This window comes from Phyllopteryx taeniolatus, chromosome 1 (assembly GCF_024500385.1).
Source record: "Phyllopteryx taeniolatus isolate TA_2022b chromosome 1, UOR_Ptae_1.2, whole genome shotgun sequence".
Lineage (NCBI taxonomy): Eukaryota > Metazoa > Chordata > Actinopteri > Syngnathiformes > Syngnathidae > Phyllopteryx > Phyllopteryx taeniolatus.
The window spans coordinates 7,944,515-7,962,992 of NC_084502.1; the positions used below are offsets into that span (position 1 = coordinate 7,944,515).

Genomic DNA, 18,478 nt, shown 5'->3' on the forward strand with positions numbered 1-18,478 from the left:
ATGAGCCAAATGGATTTATGCATGGGTGTATGGATGGATGTCTTCTGCTCCTGCTTTCGTCTTGTTCGACATGCGGAATATTAAGTTAAATACCAAGTGTGAAATTCTCTTTTGGATATCCACGGACAAATGTTTGCTTAGCCCCGTGATAATCCAATCTACCTAATCTCTCTAACAACTATGACCCTTGTTATCATTTTGGCTTTAGAAACTAGATGCAGAGTGACACAATGACGTGGGAGACTTGATTCTAATGTAGTAATCAAGACAATCATCACTGAAATAACTTGTAACCGATTTTTTAAGATATATATATATATATATATATCAGATTGTCTTGTTTTATTCCAGTCGCTAATTATTTTGGTTCAATGTAGAAATGTTTAGCAGTGTTCGCCTTGGCATTCTCCTTGCTGCATGCAACACCACTACCAGAGTTAACTTCAGCTCTACAGATGCCATGTCTGGTGTGCAGGCGAAGTGTGTTGAGAACTTCTCACATGTCACATCACATGTCAAAAGGGAAACAGGAGGCATCTATTTTATTGAAGCGGCTGCACCTGGTGATGAATTGGGACACGGCATGTCTTAGATCAGAGGCTTCTGTTTTAATGAATATGAACGTTTAACTTTCTCTCTTGTCCGTCAATCTGTTAGTGAAGCTGCACTGGTAAATTGATCCAGATGTTTTCTTTGATTGCACTCACCTACCTGCCTTGTTTACACTTAATGACATGTCGTCAGCTGGAGATCCGGCAGCAACGTCGCATCTATCAGACTCGGGGAGTACATTCAGACTTTGGTAATGGGTGTGAAAGAAACCGCTGCGTACCCGCTCTGAGAAAAGCGAACGGATGCAGATGGGGACGAGCTTCATTACCGTGCTACATATTAGCTGGTGAATTGCCCCATGTTTTATCATGTACTCCTCCAACTGCTTATTTAGTCAGACATATTGCATCTCTGTGAATTTAAGCAATTGAAATGAGTGAAAACAAGTTAAATGTGTGCGTTCTCTTGAATTTCAATAGATTTTCCAATCTTCAGGCAAGGGTTATTGCTGGAAGAGTATGCTGGCTCATGCTTTAAATTTAACATGTTATTTGGCGCCTTAAGTATAGGTTTTATTCCATTTAGGTACAATCACCAAGGAAATAAAGTAGCAGGAAAGACCAGATGGAATGAGGGAGAAACAACGGGTAAATACGAGAGAAAGACTTACAAAGATAGAGGAAAAAGATATGAAGCACTGGGAAGAAAAATGAGAGCGTTGGGGAGATAACAGAGGCTATAGTGGAGGGGAAAACTGTGAACAAAGAAGCAGACAGGAGAGGAAGAGGCTGAGGTGCTGATAAGACAACACCTGTATCGGTAATTGTAATCTGCAGGAACTGATATGGTTCTGCATGTTAAGATATTACGCTCGAAGTGTGCATGCGTGTGTGCAGATGGCAGCTCTATAACAAGCATCGTGCCAACGCCATGTAATAAGTGAAGATCTAACCAGGTTAGCGTTTGACTTGTTACACTAATTGATCAGCGTTAGTTACAGAGAGAGCAATTTCTTAATTTTAACACTTCTGTCTGATATCCAAATGTAATCATTATTTTGTCTTCCACAAGATGTCCTCCGATCATAGAAAGTCTTAATTTAATTTAAAAAAAAAAAAAAAAAAATTTCCCCCCAAATTAAGGCCATAATTATTATTAAAAGTAATGCTAATACTTAAATGCAAAATTCAAATGTCAGTCAGAACATGATATTTCTAGATTTCCTTTTGGATATGTGGAAAGAGAAATGTTTAATAGTTTCATTTCATTTTATTTGTTGAATGTAGAAACGGTAGATTTTGCTAGTGCTGCTACCTGAAGGCAGCAGTTGCTTCCAAAAATTCTGGCTTTAAACATCCTTAAAAAATGACACGAATGCCAAAACACAGAATTCAAACGTCTTAAAAATGTCAAAGATGGAATGCTATGCTATTGCTATACTGTATTTCTTTTGGAAAGAAAAGAAAAATATTTAATGTTTCATTGGGAGTTCAGGTCAGGTAGATTTCCGTTAATGCTGCTACCTGAAAACTGCAATTACTTCTGAAATCAAGACCGTAATTATCCCGAAAAAGCACTTAATCGTCCTTAAAAATTCCACTAATGCTTAAAAGCAAAATTCTAACATCTTCAAAGTGGCACACACAGAAAATGCTATTTCAATACTAGATTTCTTTTGGAAAAGAGAAATGCTTCATGTAAAGGTGTAATGGTTAATCGCCAACTCATTTAATCTCAAATTAATTAACAATGATTGTTGATAATCGATTCATCGTTCAGAGACCTTGTTTAACTTAAAATTGTCCAAATCCTCTGAATTTCAGCCTCTCAAAAGTAATTATCAGTAATGATAGTCATTATAATAAAGCAGCTTACTGTTATAAGAGTAAAACAGCCTGATTATCTTTGTGTTTTATCAAAATAAAACATTTGCAACCATCTTTATACTTTGGAAAAGAATTAAAGCCATTTAACCTATTTTCTGACATCATAATCAATCATAAGCAGTTTATTTTTGTGCATTTTCTACACTGAAATAATGCCCTGTTTTTGAATAAAGGGATGAAAATTTCAATGTGTTTTTACTCCGATTCATCGATAAAATCGGAAAAAAAAAGGAGATAATCGACACATTAGTCGATTAATAATCGTTAGTTGCAGCCATAGTTTGTTTCATTTTGTTAAGTGTAGAGATTGTATATTTCTGTAGTGCTGCTCCTTGGAAGGTGCAATTACTGTTAAAATGTTTCATTAAATACAAGAGTGTGGTATTTTAAAAATATTGCAAAATTTCGGACTCTATCGCCAATTCCTAGTGGTCTTAGCTAGTGAATGAGAGGTCTGAAATTTGATTGAAATGCCCTTAAAAGCGAAGTTTTAAATATGGCTTAAATGTGCAGATACCCTGCTTTAAGCATTGTCTGTATAGCAAATTCTAACATTCTCTCTCTACATTGAACACAACTGTAATTAAGGCCTGAGCACAAGGCAGTGCAAAGGGTCCAAACTTTTATTCTTTATGGGGGTGCCTCAACATTCGCCAAAACTCGCCGTTTTTGGAAAGTGAACATATGCTGGTGAAAATGTGTCTTCTTTTGAGGGTCCCAAATACCAACCCCACAAAACTCACTCCAAAGTGCCCCCTGAAAAATTTGACAAATGTTTATCCCCTGACACCAGTTATCATTTCGAGGGTTCCGGAAAAAGTGAGTGAATTGTCGCTGCTTGGAGCTTTAATTATTAATATTTGTTGTTATACATTGTTGGCCATCCGTAGACCTCAAAATGTATGCTGTACGGTACCTTTAGCCACGTTTAGTTTGCGCTAAAAATCAGATATCCTTCATATCATGGTACCAGAGCACTGCATTACGTCATTAAAACTTAAACAAGCAAACTGAGATTATGGCGCCATTATCTTACTCTTGGCAATAATTTGTAATTATTAAAACGCCGCAGATGTTCTGAGTACCAGACATGATAAAAAGAAGCAAAGCTTTTAGCAGATTCTTTATTGAGACAATTTGCACTCATATTTAAAGTGCATTATTGTCCTGGGGGAGCAGTCATTGTATAATGGGTCAAACTATTAATGACAAAAAGAGGAGCCGTAAATAATAATAGTAAAAAAAATGAATGGCCCCGATTGTCCTTCTTCCATCGCTTTGTAGCTGCCTGGTCGTAATTACCAGTCCAATTATTATTGAGTGCTAATTTATTGTCTTGCTGGAAGCTATGTGGTAAATAAACCCAGCGGAGTAAGTAATGAGAAGGGGGAGAACGGGGGAAACGGGCAAACAGACTGCTGCTTTTATCAGATGGTAAGACCATACAGGGTACACACACTGCCCGCTGGGAAGGAGGAAGTGGATATTCAGATTTCTTTTTTTACTCATATCACATTGCAAGTTCTGCATTCATTGTTTGTATGGACTCTGTCAAAATTGCACTTGTACACCATAGAGTGATATTCTTACGTGACTTGGCACCGTCGCATCGCTTCAGTCAACTTTCTGTTGAGCTCTTGGCTATATATTTAGACACGGGAACTGTTGTTCGACTCCAAATATCTTTTGTCGAAAAAAAAGCTTGAATTCCGAAATGCATGACCTTAAGAGGCATATGTATTTAAAGGATCCAGACATCACACCATACATATTTTGCTCTTTCAACACTAAGGTTAACCTGCATTTTGCTATAGCAATGTACTGTAGTTTCAGTGATATTCAACCCTCGATTGCAGTTAAGTTATTCCCATGGACAGTAGTTTGTCTAAATCCTTTCCTCCTCCTTAAAACACAATGTGTCACTATTTGGGGGTCTTTTGACTTGTGTGCAATGTGATGTGGTGTGGTGTGTGTTGAGTCTTGCCTGGTTGCCTCTTATCTAGCGTAGACTTGCATACCCCTGCAGGGACAACAGGGGAGTCGTATGATTCGCTCTCATTTTCCTCTCTGGCTGCAAATTAAATCTGGACAAACACAGTCGGCATACAAATAGGAAGAGCAAGTGTGCTTACTTTTATTTGAAGGCACTCTCTTGTAACTCAAACTTTCCAAGCATAAACTCCCATCTTTAATATTGAACTGACGCACAAACTCATTTAATCCCTATTTTTCACGTATACCCGCTGCAGCTTGACTGTGACGCATAAACTACATCTGAATCTTTTTTTTCCTCCTTGCCTCAGTTTGTTTATGCTACACATATCTGATTTGATTTGGTGTTCAGCAGCCCTGATAATTATGATGAATCTTCCTCCTAGTGTGTCTATGTGTGTTTCTGCAGCCTGATACTTACACAGTGCTGTGAGTCCTACCTTAAAAAAATCAGGGCACGCACATGGATGTTGTGATATAGTTTACAAAGGTTAGATCAAATGTTACTGTTCTTTCCAGGGATAAACCTAAAGGTATTGTTTTTGCGCAAACCATTAAAGGCAAAGTCTGTTGCTTAATTGGAACCGGGTAAATGTCCCTTTTTCAATGTGACATATGCAGGTTTTAATTCATTTTGTTTCATTGGTTGCTTGTCCACTCTAAAAAACTCATTTACTGTACTAAATTCTGAATGAACAATCTATACCTAAACAACATGGACTGTTTTAAATACATTATATGTACAACATGTACAGAATAAAATACTTTACATTATTTTACGACTAAGAGGAACCTCTTGATATAAGTGACTGAGGTTTTTCTACTACTGACCATTTTGCAGTTGGGCTATACATACACAAACAAAGCACCTAAAAATATGTACAGTCTGATTTACTAAAGGTTTGCGTGTGTAAATCCAGGTGCAAACTTGATTGCTCTCGCAAGCAGATTTGAAGGCTGACGAACCGGGCGCACACATTGTTCATTTCTCGCTTTCTGGGAGGAGTTTGCAATGTGATTTATCAACCCCGAGAGGATTTGTGATGGCTGATTTTGCATCTTTAAATACCTTGTCTGAAATGCAAGTGCGAATGGCATTGCTTTGCTAACCCATGATGAGGGGGCACAGGCGAAATTAGAGGCAAAAGGGAGAACGGATCTTTCCCGCTTATGTCAAGATTTTTTAAAACGCCAGAAAGCCCCAAAAATAAATAGATATCATAACATTTTGTCAATTGAGCAATGCAGTTTTTTTTAAGCTTCTGATTGATCTAAGGGCAGTCACCTCTGACAAAATTCTTCAATTCTACATTTCATTGCATCTGGGTCATTTCAGCGCAATGTGACAATGGTCTGGTTTTGCCCACCACCTGAGCAGTTTTTGGGGTGTGCTGCCCTGAGTTTAAAACACAATGTTATGGAGGATTAGCACTCCGGATCAGTTAAATCAAACAACATGGCATTTATTCATGTCGCAGCTGGCTTCACAAAGATTAACAGAGCAATAATTTTCTTTTCTGTAACTCTGTAATGTTTGTTTGTCTTCCAGTAATGCTTACAATTCCATCACTTCTAATGTTATTTTGCTCTTGTGGTGCTCTCCCAAATATTCCATTGTGAACACGCAATTTAGTCCCCGCTATTTGGGATCTTAGTACATCAGGCCCTTCATGATACTAAAAAGAAATCTGACGTTACAAAGTGCGAGAGTCAGCAGTTTCTCTTTATTTTCACCCTTAGAAAGCATGATGACTGCATCCCAATAATCAGCGCAATGAATTACAATGCACGATAGAAAGATCATTACACTCAAAACAGCATTTCATTATACTTTTTCAGTTTTCACAGTTTCATACTTCTAATCAAACTGTTAACTCTGAAGAACATTTTTCATATCGAGACTTTGGGTTTTGTTTGAACTTGTTAATTAAGGATACTGTAGACCTGACAAATCCACCTTGTAACGCCATGTTTTTAATCCGCATTTGTGTGTGTGTGTGTGTGTGTGTGTTTGTATGTGTGTGCGTGCGTACACTCTCGCAGAGTCAAGAGCTTCAGAAGAAAGAGTTACGACTGAAAGCGTTGGATGCTTTCTATAAGGAGCAGGTGGCACTACTGGAGAAGAGGGTAAACAAACACACAATATTCAAAGGTGTCACTTTTACAATCTCTGTAGCAGCAGAGGCTAAATTGTGAACCGCTATGTATATTCAGTGGAAAAAAAAAAAAATTCTGTTAAAACAAACACACACAATGGATGTTTCTGCAAATGTGAAAGATCAGAGATTTTAGTAACAGTCAGCCTCTGCGGGGAGTCATTTTATTTGTGTTCATTCCCTTTCAACTGTCTGACATTTGCTGGGCAGAAAAAAGGTGTAGTCTCATTGAAGTCTCAGCCTCACCAGGTGCCAACCAATAAGAACCTTTGTATGGCCTTTCCTGGGCAAGCAATTCCTCCAGGTCCCACATGGAAAAGTCCTTTTTAAAACATATTCAGTAGAAGTCTACATGCCTGTGTTCAAATGCCAGGTTTTTGTGATGCAAAAAAGGAGCTCTAGATAAATCCGTTCAGACCTTTTTCCACAATAAATGTCCCATATAACCTGAAGAACTTAATTGAAAAATAAACAGAAATATTTGAAGGGGGAATAAAAAAACAAAAAAAAAACATATAATAACCTGGTTAGATAATTATGCACACCCTCAAACCCATACTTTGATGCAACACGTTTGGCTTTTTGTGTGCACATATTTGTCCACTCTTCTTTGCAAAAATGTTACAAATCTGTCAGATTGCGAGGGCATCTCCTGCGCACAGACCTCGTCAGATCAGCTCACAGATGCTCAATTGGATTCAGTTCTGGACTCTGGCTGGGCCATTCCAAAACCTCAATCTTCTTCTGGTGAAACCATTCTGATTCTCATGCTGAAAGATGGAAGTTCCTCTCCATACAGCAAAGAGCATATATGAATGGATGTCTTTATGTTTTATGATTTCTTTTTTTAAAAATTGTTTTTGCGACAGTGGCCTCTTGGAAAAGTAATTTCAGCCCTTTGTATGTTCCACATATATTGAGGACTGACAATAAAATGCTACACTGCCATGCTATGCAAGATCTGGAGGTTTTGTGCCAACACTGACAAGTATTTGGAACCGTTCATAATCCTCCTCCTCGATTAAAGCCCCAGTTCCAGCTTCAGATAAACAACCCCAAGCAAGATGATGCCATCACCATGCTTTACTGTAGGTATGACGTTGTTTTGGTCATGAGCAGTGCTGTGTTTCTGCCAAACATACCTATTGAAATGATGGCAAAAAAATGTTCAACGTTGGTTTTATGGAACCATAACACACTTTCCCACTTTAGTTTAGCCAGGTTTGGATGTTATGATTTTTAAGATGAGGCTTCTATCTACCCCATTGCCCAGAATATAAAGACTTTTTGTCACATGTACTAAATTACTTGCCAGAAATTCATCAATTTTGGAGGGATTTCCAGCTCTTGGTAATGTCCCTGTTGTGCCATATTTTCTCCACATAATGATGACTATTCTCACTGTGTTGCCTGGTATATTTAATTATTTTGTATCCTTCTCTTTACTGATACCTTTGAACATTGAGATCCCTCTGATGCTTTGGAAGCTCTGTGCAGACAATGGCATGTGCTGTAAGCTGTAACTTTTTAAAAATGTCAGGAAAAAGCCTACTGGAACAGCTGAATGTTATTTTGAGTTAATTAGGGATAGTTTAAATGGTGGCAGGTGTGTGCTTACTCCCATGTATTTGAATTTGAATGTGATTGCTTAATTGTTAACACAGCCACATCCCAAGTCCTTAGAAGTGCGCACACTTGTGCAACAACTTGATCTCAGCTATTTTTCTTTCTCCGTTGACCTTTTTACATCACAAAGACCTGGCATTTGAACAGGGGTGTGTAGACTTTATATTCACTGTATAGTACTTGAATTCCAACTATTTGATTCTCCCCACGAGATGAAATCATTTCCAAGACTGGTGCTAGGGATCGTGGCCCAAGAGTTTTATGCTCTCCTGTCCATCCGTTATTAGGGTTGGAAGTACTTAATGTCATCCCTTTCCCACTATGCCTTCAACCACCCGAAACCCTTTTTACTTATTTGTAGACATTAATACTTATACAAAAAAGAATAATAGTGAGTTACTTAAAATTAAACTCATGATGTCCATATTCTAGTCTGTGCTAAGGGAGCTGCATTCGATGCCAGCTGATTTAGGTAGAAAGGTATGGTCCAGCCTAGACTGCATGCAGGATTTGCACACACCAGACAACCATTAAAATTCCCAGTCACTCCAATGAGCACACCGAGCTCAGTGACTGAACAAGACAGTTGCGGACAAATTACAATCAGGGACTGACACTGGTTATGTTGATGCTTTGACCCATGAACTGAAGAACATACAAGCAAACATTGGTTTAGTCCAAGTAGTAGTGAAGTAGTTTTTGGTTTTTTTTCTACCCTACATTGAAACCACCAAGGTCAAACGCAATCCATTTTGATACGCAGGTTGCCTCTAAATCAAAAAACAAGCAAGACAGACGTGTGTGCATTGTTTCTGTCGCGATGGCCTCGATACACTGCAAGTAACTTCTGTTTCTGTACTGTATGACTATCATCATCAAATTACCCCCCCCAAAAAACGGAGAAAAAGCGCAATGTCGAAGTCTCACACGATATGGGGAGGCCTTGTGGTCTGCATTGCATTAGTTTGTGGATTTTTGCAACTGTAGAGGCATATTTCTCATGAAAATGTTGATTTCTGATTTGTACGATATCCGGGACTGTTGACTTTAGAAGTTGCACTGTATTTGGTTAATTCTAAAGTTGGCATGCACTATCACAATCCCAATGAGAAGGAAGTCTTTGGCACGTGATCTTGGTGTCAGATGCACACTATTTATGAAAGTCTCATTAGCGACAGGTTTGGTATACAGAGGCCCTAGAAGACTGGCAGGCTGGCATATGGGCGCTCCAAGCTGTGTTTGCTGTCAGGCCTCGGATGTTTGTTGATAGACCTCTCAGCGGGCGCAGCTATGAAGGACAGAAAGACGTAGAGAGCGAGCGCGTCTGCATTTTCCCATGCATTGTATAATCAGGTGCGCTGTGTGCGTACTGTACAAATGTGTGAATTTCAGTTTCTGTGTGCAGGGCTCAGTGTGCTTGCTTTACTGCGCCCACATAACGCTGTGGTTGAGTCTGTTTGACTTTGCAAAATGTTCTCATGACCGGAGTTCAGCTGTACTGAATCAAAAATGATCTCAGCCTACTGCAGCTTTGCTTATATTGATATTATATTACTAGTTTTAGTCATATATTACATAGTTTGGAATGCCAGACACATTTCTAAATAAAGATTCTATGAGATTTTAGATTTTGTTTTTGTTTTTTGTGCTCTACCTCTCGCATATAATACATTCAAAAGATCTCTCATTTTTTGCTTCCATCCTTCTCAGCTGGTATAGTTTATTGGTTAATTAAATATTTGGAGAGGATGCTGGATGTGTGCAGGCTTAAGCTCGGAAGATCAGCAGAGAGAGGCTGCAGTTGTTGTGGATTAGCGCTGTTTTAGTTTTCTTTTTTCCACCGGCGCACTGCCCAATTCTCCTTTACTTGGTGAGAATTTTTTTTTGAAAAAAAAAAAATAAATCATTTGTCTCATGCATTTATCTTACCTTGATTAAAGTGTAAGAGACTAATGACTGATTTCGTGTTTGGAATTGGATTTTCAAGAATACAAGCGACAGGGAAGACTTAAGATGCCAAAAACATACGATTATTCTATTGTGCTGCAAAGTTTGCATCAGCACTCCTCACAAACTCTGAATACTAATGCTAGCACAGACTCTAGTGCTAACACAACGTACAGTAAAAGGTATCTTGGCTGGTCCATCAATATTACAGATCGCTACAGCAGGTGATTTAGGATCAACACGGCAACAGCAGGATGCTGTTTTCCCATATTACCAACCAGTGTACCATTAGAGTGATTTTGAAGCTGCTGCTATGCTACATATTTCAAGTAATGCACAGGGTTAGATTTTCTAGTAAGTCTTTTGTTAAATTTTGGAGGCTGCGGAATGTTCCCATGTCTCAGTTAAAAATTTAAAAAACCAACTTTTGCGAACAATTTAGTCAACCTGACCTTGTAAAATGATAATTTTGTTTCTGTCTCTGTAGAATTTGGAAATGTATGAACAGAGCAAGGAAAAATTCCACCAAGCTGCATCCAATACAGAATCAAACGTGAGGTAAGACACACGCGTGTGTACGCGCACACAATTTCACTTTCCATATTAAACCCTCAGGGCTCTGACACACATACACGCATCTACCACGCACAGCAGGCTAATAAGCAGTAATAGATAAGGATCTGTTCTTTTCCTCATTTTGTAACCGGTTAAATGCCCACATTCTCCAGAGCAAACCTGACTAATATGATAAGTGTTTTAATTGGCAACTTGAATTAAGCAGAGTTAAAACAATACGCTCACTCCCTGTGGTCAGTTTGTCTCACAGTGGACCTTTTAATGAGCCACAGCCTGGGAAAGGCTCACTAATTCTAACTACTTGCAGTCACAGTCGAGACCAGGCTTGTGCTCGCAGTTCAAGTTTGTGTCAAAACACCAATATTGCTTCCGAGTAACAAATCACTGTGACTACCAAAGAACTGATAAAAACAAAGGTGACCAATTGAAAGAAAAAACTTCATCCTGATGATGTAGATTGTGCTGGTCAAAGTGGAACTGCTAACCTTTTGATTTGCTTAATATCATCATCCATCCTTCCATCTTCTATACCACTTGGCCTCACTAGGGTCAGGGTACACGCTGGACTTGTTGCGATATATATATATACAGTGGGGTGAAAAAGCGTTTACCCCCTACTGATTTCTTAACTTAAATATCGGTCAAAGACAAAACAAGTAAACACAAAATGCAGTTTTAAAATGTTTTTTTATTATTGAAGGAGAAAAAAAAATCAAAACCTACACGGCCCTTTCTTGCCCCCTAAACCTACTAACTGGTTGGGCCACCCGTAGCAGCAACAAGTCCAATCAAGCGTTTGCGATAACTTACAGTGAGTCTCTTACAGCACGGTAGAGGAATTTTGGCTTACTCATCTTTGCAGAATTGTTGTAATTCAGCCACATAGGAGGGTTTTTGAGCTTTAAAGTCATGCCACAGCATCTCAATAGGAGTCAGGTCAGGACCCTTCAAAGTCTTCATTTTGTTTTTCTTGCGAGGTGGACTTGCTGGTGTGTTTTGGATCATTGTCCTGCTGCAGCTTGAGGTCACAGATGGCCGGATTTCCTCCTCCAGGATTTTTTGGTAGACAGCAGAATTCATGGGTCCATTTATCACAGCAAGTCTTCCAGGTTATGAAGAAGCAAAACAGCCCCAGACCATCACACCACCACCACCACATTTTACTGTTGGTATGATGTTATTTTTCTGAAATGCGGTGTTACTTTTACGCCAGATGTAATGGAACACACACCATCCAAAATGTTCAACTTTTGTCTCGTCACACCTCTCGGGGATCATCAAGATGTCTTCTGGTGAAATTGAGACGAGCCTTAATGTTCCGTTTGCTCAGCAGTGGTTTTCGTCTTGGAACTCTGCCGTGCAGGCCATTTCTGCCCAGTCTTTCTTATGGTGGAGTCATGAACGCTGACCTTAACTGAGTCAAGTGAGGTCTGCAGTAGTGATTTGGGTACTTCCCCACCACCCTCGTGGTACCCTTTTTCATTGATGGAAAATGTTGATCAGCTACGAATGCTACTTCAAGAAATCGTGATACGTATCGAGTCGTGACCTTGGTGTATCATTATAGCCCTATTAACATAACATCCTCAGATCTTAGAAATGACTTGACTTACAGAAATGTAATAACCCGTAGGCCTCACTACTACCAATAAGCTACTGTCTTCCAGTGAACGTACACTCTCAAACTAACAAGATGCGCTTCACTCTTAAGCACAAAGAGGATAAACACTCAAATGGGTAAATGTTCAACCTGTCATGTAGGACCTGCATTAAAACGTCTTTTACATGATACAATGGAATGGCTTATCTCTGTTATCAGCATTTTACTAATAAAAACAGTACATTTAGATTTAAAGCAAGCTGAACATTTCTATTGTGAGCTGCTGCTTAACACCAGGTGAGCTGACCTCCAGGGAATAGTGTGCTGTAATACCACTAATCCTCAGATTGTTTGGGTGAGGGGTATGAACATGTACGTTAATGGAAAGGTGCAAGCAGGGTATGGTATGTTTTATCAGAAAAGCTAAGAGAAGTAAATGGTTAAATAATTACAGTCGAGGCTTTTAAGGTTAAACAAAGTGTGCTCAACTCATTTCTCTAATTGCAACTTCCTAGGTCCTCGCTCCTCTGTTTATATGCTAGAGCCTCCCACTAGAAATTCCATTGAGAAGATGAGGAGATTGACAGAGGAGCTAGGTGGGAGGAGGTAGGAACGTTTGAGCAAAATGAGACTATGGCTCCTATCGAATAAAGATGACGTCACGTCATTGACGCATGTTACCAATAAGCCGTCTCCGTTGCTGAATTATTACAACCACCAAAACTGTCCATTTTATGGGATGAAAGTCAAATATAGTCTACACCAGGGGTCACCGACCTTTTTGAGGCTGAGGGCTACTTCGTGAGCGTCGATAGTATGAAGGGCTACATGACCTGTTTGCGGCAAACCTCCGAAACAACAAAACTGCACGGACCACTTTTTAGTAGTAATCATAATAAAACGAATAGCAGTAGTAGTAACACTATGTGACGAGACTGCTCACATATCAATGGTGATTATTTTCCACAATAATGGTAAGAAAAACCTGTTTAAACAAGAAACATTGGTTTATGTTTATGTGCTCGAATATTTGAAAGTCTGCTGTCCTGCAGGTGCAAATGATCATTTGTAACATTTTTAGGACAAAGACGTCATCCATCTTCTTGTCACAAGTTATAAAGTCCATTCGGAACATGTTTTAACATTTTGTGCAATATGTTTAATGTGCATCAGTCAGGCGTGTCCTGTGTTTGTTCTTGATAAAGTTCATGTTGGAAAAGGCTGATTCACATAGATGGGTTGAACCATTTTTTTCTTTTGCTCTGTAAGTGCAGCGAAAAAAATTTCATCTTTTGTTTTAAATGCATTTACTGCACTTATCATGTGAGCGACAGTCTTGGCTTGCATTGTAGTTCGCATTGAAGCTTTTGTTAGTTTTGAAGTGTCTCTCCACATTGTGCCGTTTTGCTATTGCAACCGTCGTCCCGCAAATAAGACTCAAATATTTTTCTTTGAAAGACGTAAAGAGGAAATCTTCCTCCCGATCACTAAGAAAATTGAAAGTCCTTTTTCGCTTTTCTGCCAAGGTTTTTTTGGGCTAAAGCACAAGTAAGCTAACTCCTCATCACCGCTGCACTGTATCAGGAAAGCGGTGAGGTGACCGCGCGCACACATGAACTTTGACTTGAGGTCAGAGTTTGTTATACATAAAATATTTTTCTTTTATTTTTTTTACATTATACGACGTTATTTTAAAAATTACATTAATGTAAGCAATTCTGATTCAAAATTTAAAGCACAAGCAGATGCAAAAGGGAATTTGGAAGTGCTGACATACATAGCAGCCTACACGGAAGTCGTGAGGCTTTCCCCACTGAGTAGACCGCAACTGGCAATATATATTTGTATTTTGAGGAGGTTGTTACACAGCGGCTATAAGAAGGGAATGTGTGCATCCATAATAATTTCACGGCAGGATATCGGAGTTTATAAGTTCGTACATGAGCTATAGTTATATTTTGGGCTGAGCGAGGAGCAGTTTGAAAGCCTACTGCAGAGACATTTGGGTGTATAACTTTTCTATTATCCCAAAGCTTGGGCTAGTGGGCCATAGCATTTCTTAGGACTTTCCCCATTTTCCCCTTAGCGCTGAGAACTCCGCAATCCCCTCTCGTATCGGAGGAGCTTTCTGACATCACCGCGCCGCCGCTCCAGAATAGAATCGTTTTCCTATAGAGTGCGCGTCACATCAGCCGCCCTCCACACTTGCAGCGCCGCGACAAGGCGTTCCGTGGTCACACCCGCTCAGCACATGTACAATGAATGGGAAAGTCGACGCCGGCTTGTGCGTTGCCAAGCGCGGTATGAAAACGTCTTGAAAATTATGTTGGCTTCTTTTCTAGCCAGTATTTTAGCGTCTTATCTTGAGGTTTGGCGAGGTTGGCGCATTAGTCATTGAGTGGCTTGAACAAAAAGCATATAACAAATAATGTTTATAGTCAAAAGTAATCAAGTTAAATGCAGTGAGAAATGCGGTTTGGAGCTGATAAGTGTATTTTATTAAACAGTCACATAACTGTTCAAAACAACCTTTGTGTAGCTGTGATGTCTTTCACCATTTTTTAATTTGCAACTCTCTTCATTTGTCATTTTCATTTCTTTTTGTCTCACCTAAGCACTTCTATGCGGTCCACAAGTCTGAGGAACTCTGTGTTCTGTCCGCCTCCACCATTACCGCCAGAGATTAAAAGTAACGGGGCAGCGCTGTTAATTAAGTTTCTAATCTTATTGTTTATATTTTGGCAGATCAGTCACAGAGAACATACAATATATACAGCAAGAACTTCCGCATTTACGGCTTGACAGGCTGACAGTGAATGTGCTTCACGTGTCGTTCCAACTAAAAGGCACTTCTTTCAAGGCTCCATGATAAATCTTCCAAAGTGTATGGTACATGTGATTAGTGCTTGTATCTATTTAATTCAAATTTGTTTCGCGTTGGAGTCATTGATGGTAGACTGACGTTACGCTGCATGACTTCTGTGCAGGCGGTGTCGTTTCCCACTGAGTGACATTGTGAATAGAAGTGAAAATGGAGAATGTGGGCTGTGATTGGTGGGTGAAATCTAGGGTGAAATCTGGCTTTTGCCTGAAGTCAGCTGGGATAGGCTCCACCTCCCCATAACCCTAAACAGGGTGAGCTGTATATTAAATGAATGGATAGTATATCATTGCTTAATTAGTCACGTGACGTTCCCCACATAGAGGATTAATATGCCATACAATGCAATACTGTAACATATTAATACAGTACATCTCTTATCTGTTTTATTTGCTTCTCGTCATGTTGCTGTGAAATCCTGATTCTCAAAAGTTAAGCCCAAATTGCAAGCAAAACGTCAATCAGATGATGTCACCACAGCGGCGTTAAAGTTGTCTCCAGATTTGTGCAACATTTCGATCTAATGTGATCTAAGGTGAAAGCCAACCTAGAACATTAGTGCTATCGTTTTACAACCACATATTGTTGAAACATTTGGTGATGAAGATACCAAAATAAAACCAGGGGGAATGATTTCAGAGTGAGCGTTTGATGACTATGGACCCACCAAATGTAGGTGATTTGACGATTGAAATAAAATACAGCGTCATTGATGGGACTTGTTGATAGCACAAACTGCATATTATATATATATATATATATATATATATATTAATGATCAACACACTCTTCAGTACATTTACAAGTTCAAATAACATCAGCTTGAAAAGCCCACCGATGCCAGAAGGAAATGATCAGGGACAATCTGCTTCATGCCGTGTGTGAAATGGAGCCCTTGGACAGCCTTCAGGTTGCTGTAGCTTGTAGACACAGCTTTACCATCTCTGTTGCTGGAGCCATTTTATCTTCAGACGCCATTATTAATAAGCTCGCTCTCCTATCAGGAGGCTTTGGCTTCACTGATGAAGGCCATTTATTTCAAATTAAAGGACAGCTACTTATCTTTGGCAGCTTCGTTCGTCCCTTGCAAGAGATAAAGATGGTGCTTTGGTGTCTTCCTTTTTGTTGCTAATGTGATGTGTGAAAAGTGAGAGGAAAGTAAGAAAACAGTGCGAACAAAAAAAAAAAAAAAAAAACCTCACAAGATTAAACAAAACAAAGATAGGCCATCATCTTTTAAAAAAGTGTGTGGGGGGGAGGGGGGGGGGACTACAGACGGACGCCTCATCTTTTATCTTTTATCTCGCTTCCTTCTGGTCTGTCTTCATTTTCGTCTCTAAGCAATATCACTAGCAAACAATGTTGCCACAGTTACCTTGAAAAGGTAACTTAGTTTACTGATTATTTGAGCCTAAAAGTAACTTAGTTACTGTACAGATTACTTGATTTCAAAAGTAGCTAGGTTAGAGTACTAGTTACTTTCCGCAGCTGCCAAGCGGCAGGAATGTCACTTACCCACAATGCCAAAAGAGCATTATCTTAACCGTACGGACCCATGACTTGGGAATATATGCTGCACAGGGTACAGAATGATGTCATGAGCATGAACCAATAATTTAAATATTAGTGTAGTTGAAGCCACCTTCAATGAGCTACTTAGTGCAGACTTGACATGGCAAAAACCTGTAAACAAGCACACCATTTTCAAGTACACTTCTCGAAAGACTCTTACTGATAGGTCGACAGATTGTGGCAACCCTGCATAGAGTATTGTTCGAGTTCTGTGGTTTCCGATTCTGTGGGGGTACATGAAGGCAACTGTGTGTGTGTGTGTGTGGCTGGGCGTGCGTGCATGTACGTAAACGTAAGAGCGTGGCAGTTAGATGTTTTGCTCGAGGGAAACTTAATGTTGTTTTAAAACCCTGATTGTGGCCAACAATACTCATTTTATTTGCATTATAGAGTTGTTGCTCGCTTTTCCTGATTCCATCCCGCAGCAACACACACACACGCACACACACACAGCCACACACTTATTGACTCAATAGTAACTATTACTGGTTTGATGACGTAACTGTAATCTGATTACTGTCATGGATACACGTTGCTCAAAATGGCATCACTGCTGGTGAATTGATGAACTTAACTGTTGTGTGGTTGAGGATATAATGTACATTGCACGCATGGACATGGATGTGGTGTCATTATAATGCTTGGGCCAGCCTTTGGATATGAAACTAAAGGAACCTTCAATTTGTTTTCCAATTAAATTTGGAGTTAAACACTCTTCACAGTGCTGCGGTATGTTTGCACTAATTGGACGTGTGGGCATGTCGGGTGTGTGTATGTTCGCCGACCATGCACTGTATAGGATGCACATGTGCTGTGCGACCGCTGTGTGTGTGTGTGTGTGTGTGTACACTACAGTGCATAACTTGTTTTCTGCTTCAATCAGTCAGTCTCCATTAGAAGGACGCACCCAGGCAGTAAGCCTGTCATAGTTAACAATCACACAGATAGATGGGCTAAAACCAATTATTATAGAACCCACATAGCTAATTAAGCGTGGCTAATTCAATCTCTCAAAGCACAGTTTTTCCGCTGTATTTGATCAGAATGATCCTTTCCTCTCAATTAAATGTGATTTAGCACTAATTGCATGATTTGCAGTGAAGCACATACCATCCACACCATCAGTTGCTAAAATGGGTTGCCGTGGGCGTAAACGACATTTTCTTTTCATCTTGGTTCAACCTCAATTTATAAAGTACTTTGCTTCAGCGCAAATGATTTTTTTTTTTCTTTTCTTTTTGTCCATAACATATGACACAAAAGAATCACAAAATGTAATCAATGCGAGTGAAATGAAACGTTGAAATTCATGTCCCGTGAAGACGGGGGCTTAGACCTATTGTACTCTAAAAAGGTGTGTAACACATAACGAAAAATAACCATTAAAATATTAAATATTAAAATAAAATATAAATACAGATGTAATACCATACACACTAATTTTATCGGCAAATTTCTATTAAAAGGCAACGATTAGCTTGCCAAAATACAGTTTGGGTCTGCCAACCCTGATCTGGCTTGAAATGGTGGTACCTTAAAGGGTGACAATTCAGGTCAGTTGTTTTAGGATCCTATAATGGAAACTATGGGAAAATGCTCAAATTAAAGGTGAATACATGAATATACAATATAAAGGTGTGTGGTATGTATGAGGAATGGATTTGTACATGCCAGGGAATGATTTCAAAGC

At 39.3% G+C, this 18,478-nt stretch overlaps 1 protein-coding gene across 2 annotated transcripts in view; it reads left to right on the forward strand.

The window, feature by feature from the left end:
* The window catches only part of chchd6a (coiled-coil-helix-coiled-coil-helix domain containing 6a), a 38,756-nt gene that overhangs the window by 10,283 nt on the left and 9,995 nt on the right, over window positions 1–18,478 (forward strand). For both annotated transcript variants that reach the window (XM_061768329.1, XM_061768334.1), the window contains exons 5-6: window positions 6,474–6,557; window positions 10,647–10,717. In XM_061768329.1, the coding sequence (XP_061624313.1) occupies window positions 6,474–6,557; window positions 10,647–10,717 (155 nt within the window). The remainder of the gene's footprint in view (window positions 1–6,473; window positions 6,558–10,646; window positions 10,718–18,478) is intronic.